Source organism: Poeciliopsis prolifica, unplaced genomic scaffold (genome assembly GCF_027474105.1).
Source record: "Poeciliopsis prolifica strain line A6 unplaced genomic scaffold, Auburn_PproV2 SCAFFOLD005, whole genome shotgun sequence".
NCBI classification, from domain to species: domain Eukaryota; kingdom Metazoa; phylum Chordata; class Actinopteri; order Cyprinodontiformes; family Poeciliidae; genus Poeciliopsis; species Poeciliopsis prolifica.
The window spans coordinates 13,569,389-13,588,504 of record NW_026562380.1 but is presented as its reverse complement, the minus strand read 5'-3'; the positions used below and the strand labels follow the sequence as shown (position 1 = coordinate 13,588,504).

The 19,116-nt window shown below is 41.6% G+C and overlaps 1 protein-coding gene across 2 annotated transcripts in view; it reads right to left on the bottom strand.

The window, feature by feature from the left end:
- dachc (dachshund c) overlaps nucleotides 1-19,116 on the bottom strand; it is a 30,150-nt gene that overhangs the window by 5,081 nt on the left and 5,953 nt on the right. For both annotated transcript variants that reach the window (XM_055030057.1, XM_055030058.1), the window contains exons 2-6: nucleotides 14,516-14,625; nucleotides 11,138-11,248; nucleotides 5,173-5,351; nucleotides 4,015-4,135; nucleotides 3,686-3,820 (exon numbers count right to left, since the gene is read on the bottom strand). In XM_055030057.1, coding sequence (XP_054886032.1) covers nucleotides 3,686-3,820; nucleotides 4,015-4,135; nucleotides 5,173-5,351; nucleotides 11,138-11,248; nucleotides 14,516-14,625 — 656 coding nt within the window. The remainder of the gene's footprint in view (nucleotides 1-3,685; nucleotides 3,821-4,014; nucleotides 4,136-5,172; nucleotides 5,352-11,137; nucleotides 11,249-14,515; nucleotides 14,626-19,116) is intronic.

The window sequence follows — 19,116 nt, the reverse complement described above, 5'->3', positions numbered from 1 at the left end:
CTCTTGTAAAGACATCGTTGCCTGACTTTCTTATGTTTGAAGACATATCCTGTCTGTGTGCGAGATTGGGAAATAAATTGATTTGTGTTTTCCCTCGATGCCACAATCTCACACAAAAACATAATGAAAACGCTCCATCAAATTTCTTATTAAAACAATAAGAAATAAGTCAACTTATTTCACACAGTCATTATTTCTGTGTTGATTTGTCAAGTTTTGGAAATTTCAGTTTCTGTCTGATTTTTGTTGTTCAAAATGTTAATGGATTTCAAGAAGGAGCAATGCACTCTAGCAGGGTTTTCTATTAAACGAGGCCCACAGCATCACACCTCCTCCATCACACCAAACAGTGGGCATGAGGTGCTTCTCCACATCTTCAGTCTGCTTGTGTATACAGTTTTTGTCACAGAAAACCTTTCCCTTGCTTGGTCACAGCATATTGTTCTATTTAAAATCCACTAATATTTATCAAATCGTACATTTTTCTGTTGCGACAAGCCAAGGCGAGGCAACTTTGAACCAAAAAGAAACAAAAAGCGCCACAAAAAACCCCAGAATCAAATCCCTATGAAAGTATCACAGTACTCTCATGAGATTAATAATATGACAATTCACTCGGGCGCTAAAGCCAAGCAGAAAAGCTTGGTTATTTGGAGTGGATCTGAAAATCGCGATTAAAGACGTCGTTTTTTAGAAGAGGAAGAATCATTTTTATGAGTGGCTGTGAATGTAGGACCTGTTTTCTATGAAGTCATTAATGACTATTTTCTAAATAAAGCAAAACAAACAAATGATTTAGTTTGCGTCACAAAGATTCTTAGGGCTGCAAATAGCTGTGGCAAATGTAATTTGTACATAAACAACATACATTTTAACTGAATTGTTCATTTTTTCAAAAGTCTTCAGTTTTTTCACTCACTTTTACCATGGGTGACAATAATTGATGAGAGGATTACATTCAGGAGAATAAGGTAATAGCAAGATAAACAAATAACAAACAATATAAATGACATTGACCCCAACAGGTTACTGTTCCCGAAATCCCAGGCATCAGCTTTTCTTAAACGATCTCTCTGTCCTTTGTATGAATCTTCACATTTTCCTTAATGCAAGTACAAATTTTAGTAATTAGTGTGACATTCTGCCCACAAGCATTCTGGCAGTTACATTTGCGTACTATCTGCAGAGGGATCGATAAATCCCGCACGAATGTGCAATTAAAGAGAAACACGAACTCGAAGCACTCTGTGACTTAATTTTCTGCCAACATGTCAAGCCCCCTGAACAAAGGGTGTTTACTCTAATTACTGCATGCAACTTCAGCCGCGCATGCACAGAAGTTCTGTTTTAGGGTTTTAAAAACCCGTCTGCCCTTTATTAGATGGCATCCTGCCTGCTGATAATGCATCACAGCTTGACACGTCCCATAAAAGCAGCTAAGAACCTGCATTATGGATGACCATCTGTTTGTAAACCTGAGAACTGTGCGATCCCTATTGGTGACAGAGAGGTGGGGGGGGGAGGGCGATATGAAGATTAGCTATTTTCTGCATTTTTTTCTTTTTTTGTTCCCTATGAATCAGCCGGTTGCTCACTTTACTGTCATTCGAGCCACCGAGGACAGAGACGTCCCGGGAGCCGGGGCGGGCAGTTATCGGCGCGGGGACGGGGGGCCACGGACGTGCGATGCGATATCTGGCACTTTTCTCCGTCTGTGACAAATGAGGGTGTTTTCTCCACTTAGCTGACCACAGCATCTTCGGCTCCAAACCCGCCCACCTCTTCCCTCTCTGCCGCGGCCTCGCGTCTTGGCAACTGTCACGTTCAAGGTGTTTCGCATACGAGCAGCAAGGCGCTCTTCTCCCCGCCCGTCCCCTCCGCCCGCTTCTCCGCTTTCTCTCTGCTTCTCGCTAAAAGCATTGCTCTGTAGAGAAAGGTAATTAGCAGGTGCTGGCGAGCTCAGCGGAGGGCATCCAACTACACTCCTGTGGCTCACATTCAGACACGCACACATTTGTAGCCGCTGAAGTGCACAGTCAGCAGCGTGGGCTCCCTCGGCTCCTTGGATGTGACTGATCCTTTATTGAGTTACTGTTTTACGCCTACTTTACCCCACTCACACTCACACACACACATCTGCCAGCTTGTTTGATCATTTACCTATCTCCCTAACCAAGGTCACTGTCTGTTTTTCTCTTTTCTCCCAAGTTCGTCTCTCTTCTCCTGCCCTCCCTCCCATTCCTCCCCACCTGTCCCCAGGGCTAGTGAACTTCACAACGTGAAGACTGCCAGTCAGCGGAAGAGAACAGAAAGGCAAGGAGGGGGCAGAGACAGAAAGAGAGAGAGAGAGAGACTGAAATTCTGCTGATGTTTGGTTAATGGGAGTGAGGTGTCAGGGGTGGCCTCTGATCTTTGCTGGATGGATGCGTTGTTCAAAGACCACTGAAAACAGCACACACAGCCAAAACTGTCTCTCTCACACGCGCAGATTATTAAACAACGGATTGACAGAATGACAGCGCCGAGGAGCCCTTTGAAACGCGGTTCAATCCACGCCGAACCCATCCTGTGATGTTGTAGGTCAAACACAAAAGCTCGCAATCCGCCAAATGTACACGCGTTTCATTTGCATGGCAGGGAGAAAAAAAGAAAGAAAAAATCAATTGAAAATCAATCGCACAAATGCGTTGTGCCGTGCGCGGCGTCCGCGTCGCTGCTTTTGTCGATAGGTTTGCAGCTACATGACAGCATCTGAATCCCTACCTATGAAGCCATTGTGATTTTCTTTTTTTTTTTTTCTTTTTGGATTAAATTAGTGAATAATGTGATTCGGCATTAGGAAGTATCTGCACCCGTAAAAAAATTTAAAAAAGAAAAGAAAAAAAAAAACATCCACGTGCAAACAAGTCTCCGGCTGCCTCCGCTTGTTCTCTCGCTGTAAATTTGTGCTGACTGTTTGTCCTTGAGCAGTCCTCATTAAGCTAATGCAAACCTCCCTGACAGAGAGAACCAAACAACTGACGTTGCAGCCCGGGCCCCTAACGACAGAGAGGCGGTCGTTATGCAGATGAGGTCCAGCTGAGAACATGGGAGGCCGCCCGACTCGTTAGGCCACAGCCCTAGCAAATGGCTCGCTAATGTAGCGCCGCTTCCTGGTCTAATGGAGTCCTGTTTTGCAGAATTATTTGTCTTTGAGCTCCAAGGGGGGGCCTTGACAGAGAAGAAGAGGAGGAGAGGGCGGGAGTGGGGAGAAAGGGTGAGGCCGTGAATCCTTATCAACCTCTTACTTGGTAAATGACAAAACCCTTTCCCCTGAAATAAGTAACGACAAAAAAAAGCGTGTGCGCCGGGCACAGCTGTTTGAATTCAATGAGAACATCATGTCGGCTAAGAAGTCAAAGGTTTGATGCTTGGTATTGGCAACGATTGGAAAAAGTCGATGGATTCTTCCTAAACCTAATCATTGCTCATTATGGTTGCTAAATCATTGACTCCAAGAAGAAATTCTTAGAAATCAGAAGAGAGCTGCTGTGCGAATCAAGGTTAAAGTGTGAGGGAATACATTACCAGCAGAGCAAGATGTTTAAAAATCATAGATTTAAAAGTAGATGAAATATTCAGATCCAAAATTGCTGCACCACAAGTCTGGTTGCATAAATGCATTATTATTTTTTGTGAGTATTACCCCTGTCGGTGTGATTTCTCTTGTTCTCCTTGTTGTAATCCATTGGCGTCCCATCTGTCTCTCTGGCGCCCTGCACCATGCCAGGAGAGTGACCCAGAACGGTGTGACCCGACGACAGGCCGTCATGAAGTTGATCTGAAGGGATATTATGAGAATGAGGAAAAAGAAGAGATATCGGCGGTAAAATGACTTGCGACTGTTGTTGTTTTAGATAAATTAAGACATTCAAATAATTCATGCTAAAACTAAAGAGTGCTGTCCCTCCAAAACAGAAAAACAAACACCCCAATAAGTACATGTGAGCATATACAAAAGCAGGAGGTACGTACGTGTTGTTTCTTCGGTGCGCTCGTTATGTAGCGGTGAACTGGACACGCTGCTGCTGTGATTGGATGACATCTGAGCTTCTTCCAGTGAAGGAGAAGGGGAAGGAGTGTCCTGTACTCGCTCCTAGCAAACAACAAAACATGAAAAGCTTGCAAGTGAACGAAGCGTGACTCAAGCTGGAAATTCAGACGCTGGGACGACAAAAGGAAGGAGAGAAATTTGGCCTTCCTGAAATATTGTTAACCTGGAAATTTTTTTTTATGTAAGGCATAACAACACTACAACATAAAACTGCCATGTCTTAGGAAAGTAAGAAAAACACAAAAACACATGTAACCACATAACATTGTTTCTTCTACAAAATAACACAACCTTGTCATCTGACTGACTCTAGCTTCACCCAGTCGACTACAAATGATTATGAAAGAAAAACCCCATACATGATCTTACATAAGCAAACATAATTTTATTTGTTGTTATCGAGAGGTTGTGGGGGGAAAGCCAGTTTAAACCTACAGCAAGCTACATGCTTCTTTTCATGTCCATTTCTCAAAGTAGCAGAGATTGTGTCAGCATCTAAAAAATACAATGCTTCAACGATAATTATTTTTCTTCAAAGACAAGCTTTCAGCTTTCCTCTGAACTGAAAAAAATGCCAAAGGCGAAAGAGTTTTCATTTGTTGATTATCAGTCAGAATTGGTTTCCAGGAAGACTAGCGTTTCTGCCAACTGATCTATAGCTTAAATTCACTTTGTTTTATTTCACAATATAACAGGGTCAAAGTATACCGCAAACCACTAAAGAAATTTATTTTTGCACAGCAGAAAGGCTTTAAAACTCACTGTGATGTTTACAGGAAAAGCTTGCTCTAACTCTCCTTGGGACCCCCGTCGTAAAAATAATAGTCTGCATTGTTAAAACTGTGAAATCATAGGCATGTTCCTGTAACTGATGCTGTAATAACGCCCTAAGAACTTGGCCCTTGGAGACTTCTACAAAAAAACTCTAATCTTTAAAGTGAAACATGAAATGGAGGGTTAAGAAGTTTATTCGAGTACCTGAATTATCTCAAAGTGCAACAATTTCTGTCGGTTCCTCAGATCAGTCCACAAGCCATTAACCATCGAAGTCTGAGAGGTTGATGGGCATCTGGTCTCACCTTAATGACGGAGGTGGGGGCCCTGGCAGGTGGGTTGGCGTGGAGTTGCGCCACGTTGGCGATGCTGGCCAGCGTGCTCAGTCGGTTCATCTGGCCCATTGCCATGGAAACAGAGGCTGGCGCCAGGCTGCCAGGAATCAGAGGATGTGACATCATCATGAAGGGCAACTGGTCCAAAACTGAAGAAGAAAGAAAAGGAAGAAGACTGCAGTGAAACAACTCTGTATCTCTGTCCTTCCTCATTGTCATTTTTAAAAGCCATCAAGGCCACAACCTCCATGCCATCAACGTGAAAACGCTTCGTTTTAACTTGAAATCTTTAGTAGGATCATGATATAAAGTTATTTCAGGTCATGTATTCCTAACAATATTGAACAAGGAGCTGAAAATATTTGTACAAGGCAGACTAGAGGGCGTATGAAAGGATAAGTTACAGTGGCCCGCGAAAGTATTCACTTTCTCTTTTGGTAACAAAGAACAAACTTCATTTTTCTTTTTGGGATGTCAGATGAGACCAACTCAAAGTACCACAGGGCCATAATCTGAAAGGATAATAATAATAATAATAATAATAACAATAACAACAAAACTTTGCAAAAAACTTTTTGCAAAAAAGATTGAAAAAATGTGAGCATTTGTTTTCAGTCTTTGGGAGTCAAAACTGGTGAATCGCCATTCAGAACAATTATAACCACAAGATTCTTTGGTCATGTCTCTTCCAACATTTTAACCGTGTTGCACATATATGATCGCATGTTTTGCTTGTTGTGAAACTGCTGCTGTTGCTCAAACTAAATCAGACTGGATATAGAGCAGAGCTTTCCAGTCATGCCTCAGATTCTAACTTGTGTTCAGATACATTCTGATACATGAATGTGCTTCGATCTAAGTCATTAGAGAACTTGCAGTACGTTTCAGCTCGTTGTCCTAAACATTAACTTTTGACTCAGTCACAAGTCTTTTGCTACCTCAACAAGTGTTTTTTGCTTCCCAGTCCCGAGAGAGGAAAAGCTTCCCCACAGCATGACTCTTCCACCACATTGTTTTAACAGAAGAATGCTGCCTTCAGGAACATGAGCAGTATTAATAGATTAATGGATTGCAACGATCGTTAAGCCAATTAACAGTGGCTTTTTCTTTACTATTCTTTCATACAGGCCATGTTTGTAGAGAGCCGGATGGATACTTTGGCCTCCCTCCTGTCTGTAAAGCTTTCTGAACTTCAAAAAGTGTTCTTTAGATTTAAATTAAACACTTTACAATAACCTATCGGCTCATAAAAACACAATAGACACAATCCTGGGTGCAACATGTGGTCAGGCTGCAGGATATAATTTGCCTTTGATGGGTTTAATTGGGTGCTAATTGATAAAATGATGAAAAACTTGACATACTGATCTACTATTACTAATAACAGTAATGCCAACGCTGAAATTAGAATAGGAACTTTGATGAATTTATAATCAGTGTTTATAGTAAAAGATTTTCTTATTTGCAGCAAGAGCAGACTTTTCCTGAGTGCTAGTTCTGATCTATCAGGGCTTCAAATGCTTTAAATGCTCTTTGAACATTTTATATCAGGGAATTGCAAAACATCTGGACTTTACAACTAAAAAAAAAAAAATTACAATGCTATTTTTCATTTTTCCATATCGCTCACTCTTAAATGATTCAATACATTTTTAGTAGTTGAAACGCAGCTCTTGTTGTCTCTCCCAATCTGCTGCTCACAATCCTCTCTTTAGGACAAGCCTCCACTATCTGAAAACAAAATCCTTCCTCTCAACAGCACCCCAGTGGGTTGTTTCAGTCCCTCTATTCATGAAACAAACAATCCTGTTGAGTGGGGGGGAGCGGGAGAGAGAAAATGACATAAATATTTATCATTTAATAAAAGGAGAAAAACAAAAACAAAAGAAACACGGGGAGGAAGTGGAACAAAAGAAGCTGATGGCAGTCTTGGTGCTGGGCCAGCAATGCACGCTGGGTAATTATAAACACAAAAGAAAAAATCTTGGACTCTATTCCGCACAATTGTCACAAATAATAGAACTGGAGGAAGCAAAAAAAAAAAGAAAAAAGAAAAAGTTACAGAAAGACAGACACTAAAAAGCAAAACGACACACAAAAAAAAAGAGCAAGCAAAGTGGGCTTTAAAGCATAAGGTGTTGACTTTTTGAGTTAGCCTCGCTAGACATATGTGTAGTGCTTTGTGCATTTTGGCAGATTAGTCTGTCACTTGCCCAGTCCATAAACTAATCCAAACAAAAGATCTGTCTGAATGGAGCTGAATAACCAGATGCTCTGACAATCAACTCGCAGCCAAATATTAAGCCTGGGTTTGGAGCCCAGAGCTTCAGCCCCTCCGTCCAAACACACAACCAACTAAAATTCATTCTCATTCTGCCCCCTTCGCTTTCTCTCCCCATGTTTCATTAGAAAACATCAAAAGTCAAACTGCTTCTCTTATGTTTATCCAAACAAACCATTACTGTAAACAAACAGTTACTGTAAATTTCCCAGAAGATCTTGTTAAACGCAGAAACGGCTTCTCTCTGCTCTTCTGCAGCCCATAAGGTGTCCCACTCAGCAGTTGTGCAAGTGTGTGTGTGTGTAATCTGAGATGGCCTTTGTAGTGGTTGGAGCGCTGGTAGGGGCCCATCCTTCCCATAAGGCTGTGGGTGGCGGTATGGAAAAAAAACACACACCGTTTTTAGTCTGCGTGCATGCATGTTTGTGTGTGTTTCCACTTGACTCTATCATTAACGGTGATTAAGCTTTACAGGTTTATAATGGCTGGTGGTAACCAAGCCACCAAACTGCACACAGATGCTGGCAGTCGTAACCGAGTGTATACAGTGGTAAACAAAGCTTAATGCCGGCGGTGTTCACCATCATGGAGCGTGGAGGAAAGCGCTTCAGATGAAGAGAGAGACTTTAATGCTAATGTAATTTTTGAAAAATGGGGGAATTTATTTTTTTTTTTGTCTGCGCGTTTTTCCTGAAGCTTCACATGCTAGGTGTGCATGTCCCAGGTTGATAGCATATTCCGCACAGACCTCCTTAAGCCCCGTCATCTGTCTAAACACACTGATGTCGCTTTAACCTGTCGATAGCAGCGGGGGCGCGGTGGACCTGAGTGTGTGCACGTGCCCGTCACGCCATCGATTGTCCAGCGTTTGTCGTTTGCATTCAGGATGCTGAATTAGAGAGAAGACTATTGATTTGGCTTTGGCCTCTCATCTTATTCATCTCAATATCAACCAGACTCGCTTCTGTCCACTTTTGCTGCTGCGACCTTTCGTGTCAAAGCGAGGCCTGAGAGCAGTTAAGGGAAATGCTCTACTAACATCTGAGTGAGACGTCATCAGCAGCCAAAGGGAGGAGATCTGTAACTGAGTGATTCCCATTATGTGCATTGCATAAATTTAGATTAGCATAGGATTGTAACTAATAATGATTTCAGTAATCGTTTATTCTGACAATTAATTGGATAGAAATTTTTTTTTTACAGATTTTTCTTTTTCTTTTTTTGTCTGCACAATATTAGAAATGAATTAAAATATATAAATGCAAATAAACAAATAGCTATTGTCTAACATGTGATAACAAAGCATTCCTCTAGTGAATTTGAATCGGGTGAAGCTAAAACTATGATAGTTTTGGGTATAACTTCTTTACACACAAAGGTGTTTTAATCTCAAATACAAAATGTATGCATTTTGTTGTTCAGTTTTGGCTTAACTTCTACTTTAAATAAGTTTTTTTTTTTTTTCAGCAAACAACTTTCTTTCGGATCTATATTGTCCAGTTAGCAATTTATTGATTAGTAAATCAGTTGACAATTATTTCTGTAATCGATTCATCGAGACTAATCCCATATTAATCTTTTCAGCCCAACATTACTATTTATTAAGCTCTAAAGTAAAGGTAAATGCTGTTTTATTTCACTTCAGATGCCAGGATAAATCAATGCAATATCAATTGTTTCCTACAGCGAGAACGTTTAACACTGACAGCATGTTTATATGCAGCAAATGTTATGGCTTGAATGACGTAGAGCTCATGGAAAAATAGTGGGGATGCACCATTATGAAAATCTGGGCCGATATTGTTGTCTGATATTAATATTGCTGATATGGCTGATAATTGACATATTTCGCTATTGTTTTGACACCGTTGAGAAAAAAAGAGCCTAGAAACAGAGGGCAACAAGATAAAACTGAGTTTTACTTATTGGACATTTCCGATATGTTTAAAAATGACTAATGTTGGGCGATACCGATGTCAGTGCTGATATATCGTGCATCCCAAAAAATTTTAGATTATACATATTAGATCAAAAATGGATTTTTCAAACAAAAGTTTATAAGCATGCACTCAGTACTTGGAATGGGCTTCTTCTAGTATGAATTACTGTGTAAATGCAGCATAAAAGTGATCAGTCTATGGCTCTGTTGACTTCCCAAGGAAGCTCCAGTTTTTTCAGTCGTGACCTTTATCATGCCTCGGTTGTGGGTTCTGGTGTCGCTCATCTTCCTCTAGGAAAGTATAAAATGTAAATACGTTCCAATGTAAAATCCATTTGTTTTTCTCAGTAGCCTATTAGGTTTTTGTATTTTAAGAAATAAGAAAAAAAAAGTTTAGAAAGCATATTTTAGCACTCTGTTTGCTTTTGTCACACTGATAAAGACTCACTAAGCTCCCGATTTTAATTAAACTATTTTTAGATTTCACATCTTCAAGATACTAAAAACAGATCAGTTTACATTGAGTCATTCAACTGAACACTTGATACCCTCTACTGTTTTCCTTTACTGTCCGCAAAGCAGACAGTAAAGAAACACTTACATTTTCGTTGCTTGATCTTTGGCCAATCGATGCCAAAGAATATAAATGAAGCTCCTGGATTGGCTGCTTTGCAAACACCAACATTGTTGTTGGTGTTTGCAACCTTCAGCTTGCTGCCACACTTATAAGTGCCGCTTCAGCCAAATTTTTCAAAACAGAGAATATTTCTTCAATTGAAGTGATCAGAAGTTGGCAAGACTCTCTGAATGTGGGATTTTATGATCCCACAAGCCCATGTTTTAGTGGAAGGAAATCCCATAGCAGTGATTCAGCTGCACCTGAGGCGCTCCTGTCAATAACTCTTCGACGTGCTGAGCTCCCAGAAAACAAGATGGATTCTATACAGTCCAAGTTGGCAATGTTTTTTAATTGATTGAGTGATTTAGTTACTTTTATGATGTACTCTGTGTGTAAAGTTAAAAATGTCTGCGAGTCTGTACCAAGTGGTCAGCTATGAGAATAGTGATCCGTCAAAACGGCTGATGGCAATCAGGTTTTTCCGTCACCAATGTGAAAAAAAAAAACGTTCAGAGACGAACAATGTTCGGTTAACATGACCCCGGGTTCATTTGGTGGTACTTTCACTCAGGTTCATCTTACTGTGTGACTCTCACACAGTCCTCTGCCTCTCGTTCATCAAAAGTCTACATGCTTTTGATGTGATGATTAATAGATAGGAATGATTTGTTGCCAGAAAAACTTGAGCCTGTCGACTGAAGAATCTATACTTTCACAAAACACAACTGACTCATGCTGAACTCCACAAGGTAAATAAGAAACACATGCAAGCAGAGTCTGCTTTGTAATTTCTAGCTGTTTGGACACACCTCATTTTTAGCAGCAGGACTGGCTGAACTATTTTGGTTTCTACTGTTTCGTCAAAGGAAACAAAGAGGAGAGGTGATGTCATATCCTGGCCTTAATCAGCTCAGTTCAGCAGCGCCACAGCTGCTCAATTTGTATTGACGGGGGTATCACAGGTGTGAATTGACAACAACGGAGAAACGTGTTATACAGCTGTAATTACACATTTGGACATGTGCGTGTGTGTGTGTGTGTCTGTGTTTGTGGCCAGATAAGAAAAAAAAGGAAAGAAAAGAAAGTTACAGCTTACCCAGACCAGGGTTGTGGTCACCGTTCTCTCCGTTTGGCCCACTATGTTGCTGACTACTATGGTAGCCCGCCATCGCCTCCAGCTTGATCTTTTTGGCCAGCGCAGAAAGATCTGAGAGAGAGAAACAGATATATAACGAGAGGAGGACAGAGGAGAGGGGAGGGCAAAGAAAGAAAGCACAAAAGAATCAATAAGAGCCAGATCAATGGCCCCCGGTGGAGGATTAGAGCAGTTGGTAGGCTGGAGGTTGTCAGGGGAAGACAGAGGCCAGCCATTCATTCTGACTGCACCGCTGCACCGGCCATTTAGCCTGCCAGGGAATCAGCAGAGATAGAAACAGGCCAAGACATTCATCTCACCCACACAACGCTATCGCATCCCACAGCAGAGAGTGCAGGGCGACACCAAACAGCAGCAGGAGCTCCACCTTTAAACCACAGAGGCCTTCTTTGTCAGAATAAAAGAATCCGAAGCAGGAGACAGGAGGTGAAGATGCCTCTTAATAGAGGTGGTGCACTTTCGAATCATCTGTAATAGAGAGCGACAAAATGCGGCGAAGTGGGGGCCCAGGCACATTTTAATTTATGGCTTGAACCTCGGAGCGAAGCTTGACCACCAACCCCCAACCTCTCCCCTTCAGAGCTGCCTTGAAAATAGAAAATTAAATATCTGTTGCACTAATGCAGACAAACATGGTGAATTATTAAAGTCAGGACAAAGCACACAACTGTGCAAACACGAACGGTGGAAACACAAACAAGCCGTAAGTCTTAATTTCCTGATCGTGGATACATCTAAACATTTGCAACCATCGTGTTCTTGATCCCGCCCCGTCCTCTCAGATAATAGATGTCTGCAGCGGACAGTTTGCTCTTCCTCTCTCATCTCCTTCTTCCCTCTCTTCCCTGCCCTCTGGTCCCCATCCCTTCTCCTTACTTTACCTTTTCAAATGTCAGCATCACAGCGGGGCGTAAGCCACTGCATTGCTGTGTGCGTGCGCACTTGTGAGCACATGAAGGCGAGAAACGGCGACTAAGGAGGGTGACATCAAAGATCTTTCCTGCCTTTTACGCTCAAATGTCCTCGCTCTCCCCGTCTCCTTCTCCCCTCTCATGTGGCCAGTTCTAATCAGTGGTGCTGACATTGCCGCCGTGCCCTCTTCTTTGGTGGAAAAAAAAAGGCTCTTTTTTTTTCCCCACTGAGAAAGATGCTCTCGAGCGTTCACGCAAAAACACACACACCAGTCGCACACACACACACACACACGCACACACACTGGAGCACCTTTGAACAGTGAGAGGAAGCGAAGGCTAATAGAAAATGGCTTCTTTTGAGGCGGGGAATGAAAAGATCAGGTTTCAGTGAAGAGCACAAAGCCAAGGGCAACTTTGAGAGCGGTGAGGTGCCAACAATTACTTTTCTCTCCCTTTTCTATGTTCTTTTCCAACACACACACCCACACACACAGACACACAGAAGTTATAATAAACAAAAACACAAGCTGCACTGTGGTAGACCATGGCAACAAAATACTTACATTTAAAGAATCTATTGTTCAAAAGGATGAAAAGTCATACATTAGCTTACAATAGCAACAAGGTTCAAATATAACTGTACAAAATCATATATCTAAAGTTCTATAGATGAAGATACTTATTCAACTTTGCTCATTTTTTAAGTCGAGGAAACAAAGCCCACCAAGTTTGCAAGTTGTTTCTGATTTGTCAGCAGTCTGTATGCTAATTGTATTCATCAACTCACCGGTCGCCTCCCCGGATCCCCACCCCTTCGTGCGATTGATGATGGGTAAAAATGTGTCATTATAAAAATAAGGAGTGAAAACCTCCTCAGTCTGTGAAGCAGGGACGTCGAGCAACATGTTTTCTGTCACAGCTAAGATTAGAGCAGAATTTGAACTCTTTCAGAAGAATAACTTGTGCCGTAGCTTGCTGCTGATATGAGAGATTGTTAAAAAAAAAAAAAAAACTCATTTGAAAACTGATTTAACTTAAGAAATATTTTGAAACTTTCTGTTAAGTATTTGAAGATTTGCAGGCTGTCATATTTCAAATGACGTGCATTGGTATCTGGATTTCCTAATATGACCATGTCTCATTTCTACTGAAAGAAATTTCTAGATTTACAAAACCTGTGCAATATATTTTTTTTTTGTTGCTTTTTTTCAGTATATTTAAGTGGCAAATTTTAGACAGAATTTTAAACTGCAGTCACAATTGCAATGTCCATGTGTGCAGAACTGTAACTCCAACAGACTGCTTGGATGCAATATGTGGCAGACTATTAAATTTCAAGTGCCATGCATTAATAATAAAATACCTGGCCTGATAGTTGAACTTTCGTTGCCCTTGATCCCCAAACATGATACAGAGTTTATTGGATGAGGTAGTAAAGCTAACAGAGGCTGACTTTCTGATGAATTAGAAAAATTGATGCGAAATTTGAAGATATCTAAAATGTTCACTAAATTTTTTTGAGGTTAAAGTCATCTGCGAATTTAACTTGGTCTTCTGTAATCTGTTAAAGGCACATCACAAAATATGGTAAAAGGCGCTAATGACGCCGTCCAAATGCGAAAGGTCACGAGAAATGGAAGCAAAGATGTGAAAAATAAGAAAACAGGCATATTTGGCAACTGATATTGCCATTGCAATATTTACCAATGTAGGAAAATTCCTGTATTTCACAATATAGATATCATAGGATTAGAAAAAAATTGCAATTTCAGTTTCTACCAATATTATATAGCTCTACTTAAAATGATTTAATTCGGGTTTTTTTTTTTAAACCGACAAGCACTGATTATCTTCACCGATTATCTGTGCTGCCTCTAAAACAACATTTATTACATTCTATTGCCTATTTAACTGTAGTTATTTTGAATTTCAATCACAGATCATGTCAGAAATGTCAGACTGTCATCATTGCAGTGTAAATAAGTATACCAAGCTGATAAGAGCTGATTGATTAGTCAGGCTGTCTGCTCCTTCACTGAAATGCAGATTGTAACTTGATGTTTCGCCGCTTTCTTTAAGCCAGCTGATCTGCAGTGCACAGCAGTGGCTTCAGAAGGAAGCTCGGGTCGCCAACGACAACATGCCTATATTATTGTTATGTACTTTTTAATTACCTAATTTTTCTCAACTTATAAATACTCTGAATAAAACAAGCACTCTTCCCATGCAAAAACTTTTTTGTGTCACTGACAGATTCATTACCCCAGTCAGACCAGACATAAATAACTGAGTACTAATACTTTTCACTAATACTTTCCAAACTTTGGTATTTTTATATTAAAAACAGAGTGATCAGTCAAGCTATTCTTGTAAAGCGTGAGCATGCTGAGGCATGGGTGGTCACCTGCAGGAGGCATGATCCCAGCGTGCATCAGACCGCCGTGAGACAGCATGTGGTGCGTCCCGCCCTCTGTCGCACTCTGCAGCCTCTTGGGCGGTCGTCCGGGCCTCGAGCTGCAGGCAGAAAAACACAGCGCTAGCGTTAGTCATTAGGCCGCTCTCCATGCTGGGACTGAGATGGGTGGCCCGGTTCGACTAAAGTGTCCTTCAAGTCTGTAAACCTCTGATCCTGCTGAAGTGTCAACAAGCAAAAACACTGAAACATGAGCGCCTCCAGGAAGGCTGCTGTACAGCAAATCTGACCTCCCTGTGGATACGAGCAAGCAGAAAAGGAGTTTCCCTATGGCCTCCATAAAGCACCTCATTACTGTTGAGCTTACTCATTCATTTGTTTGCTTATTAAATGCGCTCGCCCGCCTCCTTCCCCTTCAGTCCTCTCCTCGTTTAGCCGTTCGTTTCCCCTTTTTGTCCCCCCCCCCTGTCACGAGTTTGCTCGACAGCAGCTGTAAGTACAAGGCGAGACGCACGCGGGTTCTTGTGCGTTTGCGTGCGAGGCTCGACGGAGCCGGGCCGCGCTCGTTCCATCCTTGGAGGAAGTACGTGCAAAGCTGTCAGACATCACTCGGGCTCTGACTAAACGGTGTGAATGTCCTGACAGTGGAAATGACACGGGCCACATCAGGCCTAATGACAACCAGGGTACCTCATCTCCGTTTCAGTTTGACACAACAGCAATCTGTGCGTCTGTCTGAGGCTGCGTGATATTAAAAGACAGTGATCCAAAGAAGAAGGTGGAAGAGGAGGAGGAAAACGACAGAGAAAGGGGTGAAACCTGAGTGAAGTTAAAGAGGAGTAAAGTGAGACAGAAAGATGAAGAAGGACATAAAAAGAGAAAGTGCAGAAAAGTAAAAAAAAAAAAAAAAAGGTGCAGAAGAGAATCGGGTGAGGAGGGGGAATAAGCAGAGATAGACTAGAAGCAGCAGCTTCCTAGCGTGGGGTGTCTTTGAGCAGATTTTAATTAGGATCTAATCCAGCCGTCATTAAGGCCCCATAAACGAAGCTGTCAGTCAGGAGATTAATGGCGCCTCATTTGCATGTTGCATATAATTCATCAATTACCCACCAGAAAGGACCAATCCCCTGTTGACACACCCACTGGCTGAGAGGGGGTAGATGAAGAGACACAAAAAGACAGGGAGAAAGAATGTGTAGCCACAAACTCTGGGAGAAAAAACAGGTAGCTGGAAAATGTGTGTGTGCATGTGTGTGTGTGTGTGTTGGCGTGTGTGCATGCGTGTGTATGAAGTGTTCAAAGGTTAATTTGATGAGCCGATGAGCTCCACAGTTCCTGCCCTCGGTTTTAATGAGTTGTTATTATTGTCTCTTATTATAGGCCCAGACCGACTGGGATGTGACAGCTGACATCAGATATCTCACAGAAACACACACCCACACTCACACTAACAGGAGCACAGGGAGTGACACGCACACAGATGCATGGAAATATAGTGAGGAAAAAAAAAGAAGCTAAAGAGTGAGCAACGAGAGATTTGTGGCTGGTTTCTGCAAAGCTTAGACCTCCCCCTCGCAGTTTTAGTGGATTCCAATTCATCTCTGGAAAACTACAAGAACATTCAACATATTTCTTTACAGCTTCCCTGTTATGAATGGTCAATATTTAACATGAAAAGTTTTGCTACTTTTAGCACAATTAGCGTGATAACTGTAAAATGCACCAATGGTAGAAATAACTGGCACCAATCAGGCTTCTCCAGGCCGATACAGATTTTTATTTTTATTATTTTTAGGTCTGATCTGCTAATCCCAAACTTCACAAATTCAGTTTTTTATTTATTATTTTAAGGTGAAAAGACAAAAGAGGAAAAAAATGTGCAGCAAAATATAAGATGATTCGCATCCATGTATATAAAGGATACCTTTAATTGATTTCTATCAGAAATCAAAACTAATAAAATCTGACATTTTGATGAGTGCATCTCATTCCTTAAGGAGAGCAGATATTCACTCGGAAATTTTAAGATGGCTGCTAACTGTCCTAATCCCTGGATATTAGAGGTGATGATGGAAAAAGTTTGAAACCACGATAGAACAAAACGGAGCAGATTTACTGTGATACAAACGAAGTCGGTTTCTGAGCCAGTTCGTTCCTTTGATGAAACATCTCCAAACATACAAATATCCCTTAGCAGCCGGCTTCTTTCTGCACCCAAAGAAATCAGATGCAGATTAAGATAAACTGCTAAATTAAAGTAAGATTTTTCTTAAAACCTGATTTATACAGAAAATGAATGATACTATGTATAAAAGTTGTTTAACAACTTAAGATGTCTTGCCTTGCTTTTCCTAGTAAACATGGAAAAAGACTAATTTAAACATCTTAGTACGACTGAAAAGTTTTCCATAATAACTTTTCCATCAAAGCCTGTAGTGGTTAGAACAACATCATAATGACATTATTATGTCCAAATTTTCGGGGGAGTCTCAAAACATTTTCAAAAGAAAGAGTTGTGACTATCTGTGTGAATGTGTGTGTGTGTGTGTGTGTGTGTGTGTGTGTGTGTGTGTGTGTGTGTGTGTGTGTGTGTGTGTGTGTGTGTGTGTGTGTGTGTGTGTGTGTGTGTGTTTGTGTTGCTTAGAATTTCAAATATTTGTTTTCAGCATCACACTGAGCTCAACAAAAGCAGGAAATGTATTTTTGGGTTTCATGTTTGGAGGTAAAGCAACACAGTTGGACAGGAACTGATGTTGAAACGTCAAATTCACACAAACGCGCACAGATGCAGAAGTGAAGATCAGCAGGGGGAAATAAAATGCACACAGACCAGAGCCTGCCTTGTTTTTTTACTGCAGCCCCTTCCCTTTCCCTTACTACTGTTTATTTGCACTCACTAATTAATGGCCTCTCTAAGTGTGTGTGTGTGCCGGCGTGCGTGTGTGTGTGTGTGTGTTGGTGGTGGGTGGGTGCGTTGTCTGTGCCTTTGTATATGTTGCATTTTTAAGGGGCATAAAGAACTGGAACCTAATTTTGTGTTTAGTCTGCAAGTACGTTGATACATCAAAGTGACCCACAGAGGGAGGTCTTATGTGTGTGTTGTGCATGCATGCGTGTTTGTGTGTGTGTGAGAGGTTGGAGAGCACCGGTTCCCTGAGGTAGGATTAATGAAAAAGCCTTTCATGGAAAAGTCATCAAGCTGAGGGGATGGAATGAGGGAGAGGAGGGAGCGGAGTGGGGGGGCTGAAGAGAGAAAACAGTTCATTGTGTGTGTGTGTGTGTGTGTGTGTGTGTGTAGAGGAGGGGGTGTATGGCTTATGACCTCTTTGTCTCAAACTTTAATTAAAATCTCACCCAGACATCCTCCTTCATGCCAACACTGTGGCCACACATGCACGCACACACACCACACACACATTTTTTTTTTTTTACATTTTTTTTATTTTTTTAGGGATAGGAAGGTAACCTGCACATCGAGTTCTGCCCTCAGAGCTTCTCCGGAGTGTGTTACCTGAAACATGAAACGCCAAACATGGCAGCTGGAGCTTAGCACAGGTGGAATAGAAACAAAAACACAACCAAGATGACAGATCTCTCTGCTCTTTGCACACACACACACACACATACACACAGCACACACACAGAAAGAGTCAAGAAAAGTAATGAAAGAAGAGGAAGTGTTACAGTCAAAACATGGAACAGCTACTGGCTTGGAGGGACTGAGGTGGTGATAGGTAGCAGCTGTGTGTTTATGTGAGAGAGCAGGGGGAGAGAAAAGGGAAAACTTGCTCAAACAGGATTTTGTTTGGAATACATTAGCAGCGGTTTACAGCTCCCATCCTTTCAATCTGTGTTTATCACACAGGCTTGTATTCGCAGTCACGGTCCGGTTTGATAAATCATAACGTTGACGCCGCTCGCAGGAAGACTTATGTTCCAGGTTGGAGAAAAGAGAGGGAGAGATTGATGTTGTGATAAATAAATTGAAGAAAAAAAGAAAAAAACTTGACGCTTCACTCTTATTAGTCTGTGTGTTGATGTCTTGAAAGAAGCTAACACAGGACGTTTGATCGCAGCAAAAAAGATTCAGATCTCCTAAAACGATACTGTCGGGAATTCCTTCGCTGCATTCCAGGGTCAGGACGATGTCAGGACTGTGTGTGTGTGTGTGTGTGTGTATGCGTGTACGTGTGTGTGTGTGTGTGTGTGTGTGTGTGTGTGTGTGTGTGTGTGTGTGTGTGTGAAAGCATGCGTGCGCTTTCCATTAAAACCCGACACAAGAGAAGAGACGAAGAGGCCCTCTTTAGCTCATCACACTCGTCTCTATAAAACATCAAAAGAGCAGTGAGGTTAAAGTTGAGACAGACTTGAATGCATCTGAACTTGGATTCTGTCCCAACACTGCTGAATGTGACCTGCCACACACACCCACGCACACACACACACACGCACGTACGCACACACACACACACACACGCACACAGAGAACATCGACCTCAAAAAGTTGCAAGGCTAAACTTTGTCACTAAAAAACAAAGAAACGGTACAAAGCTACTAGATTTTCACAGACATGAACAAATAAAATTGTGTCA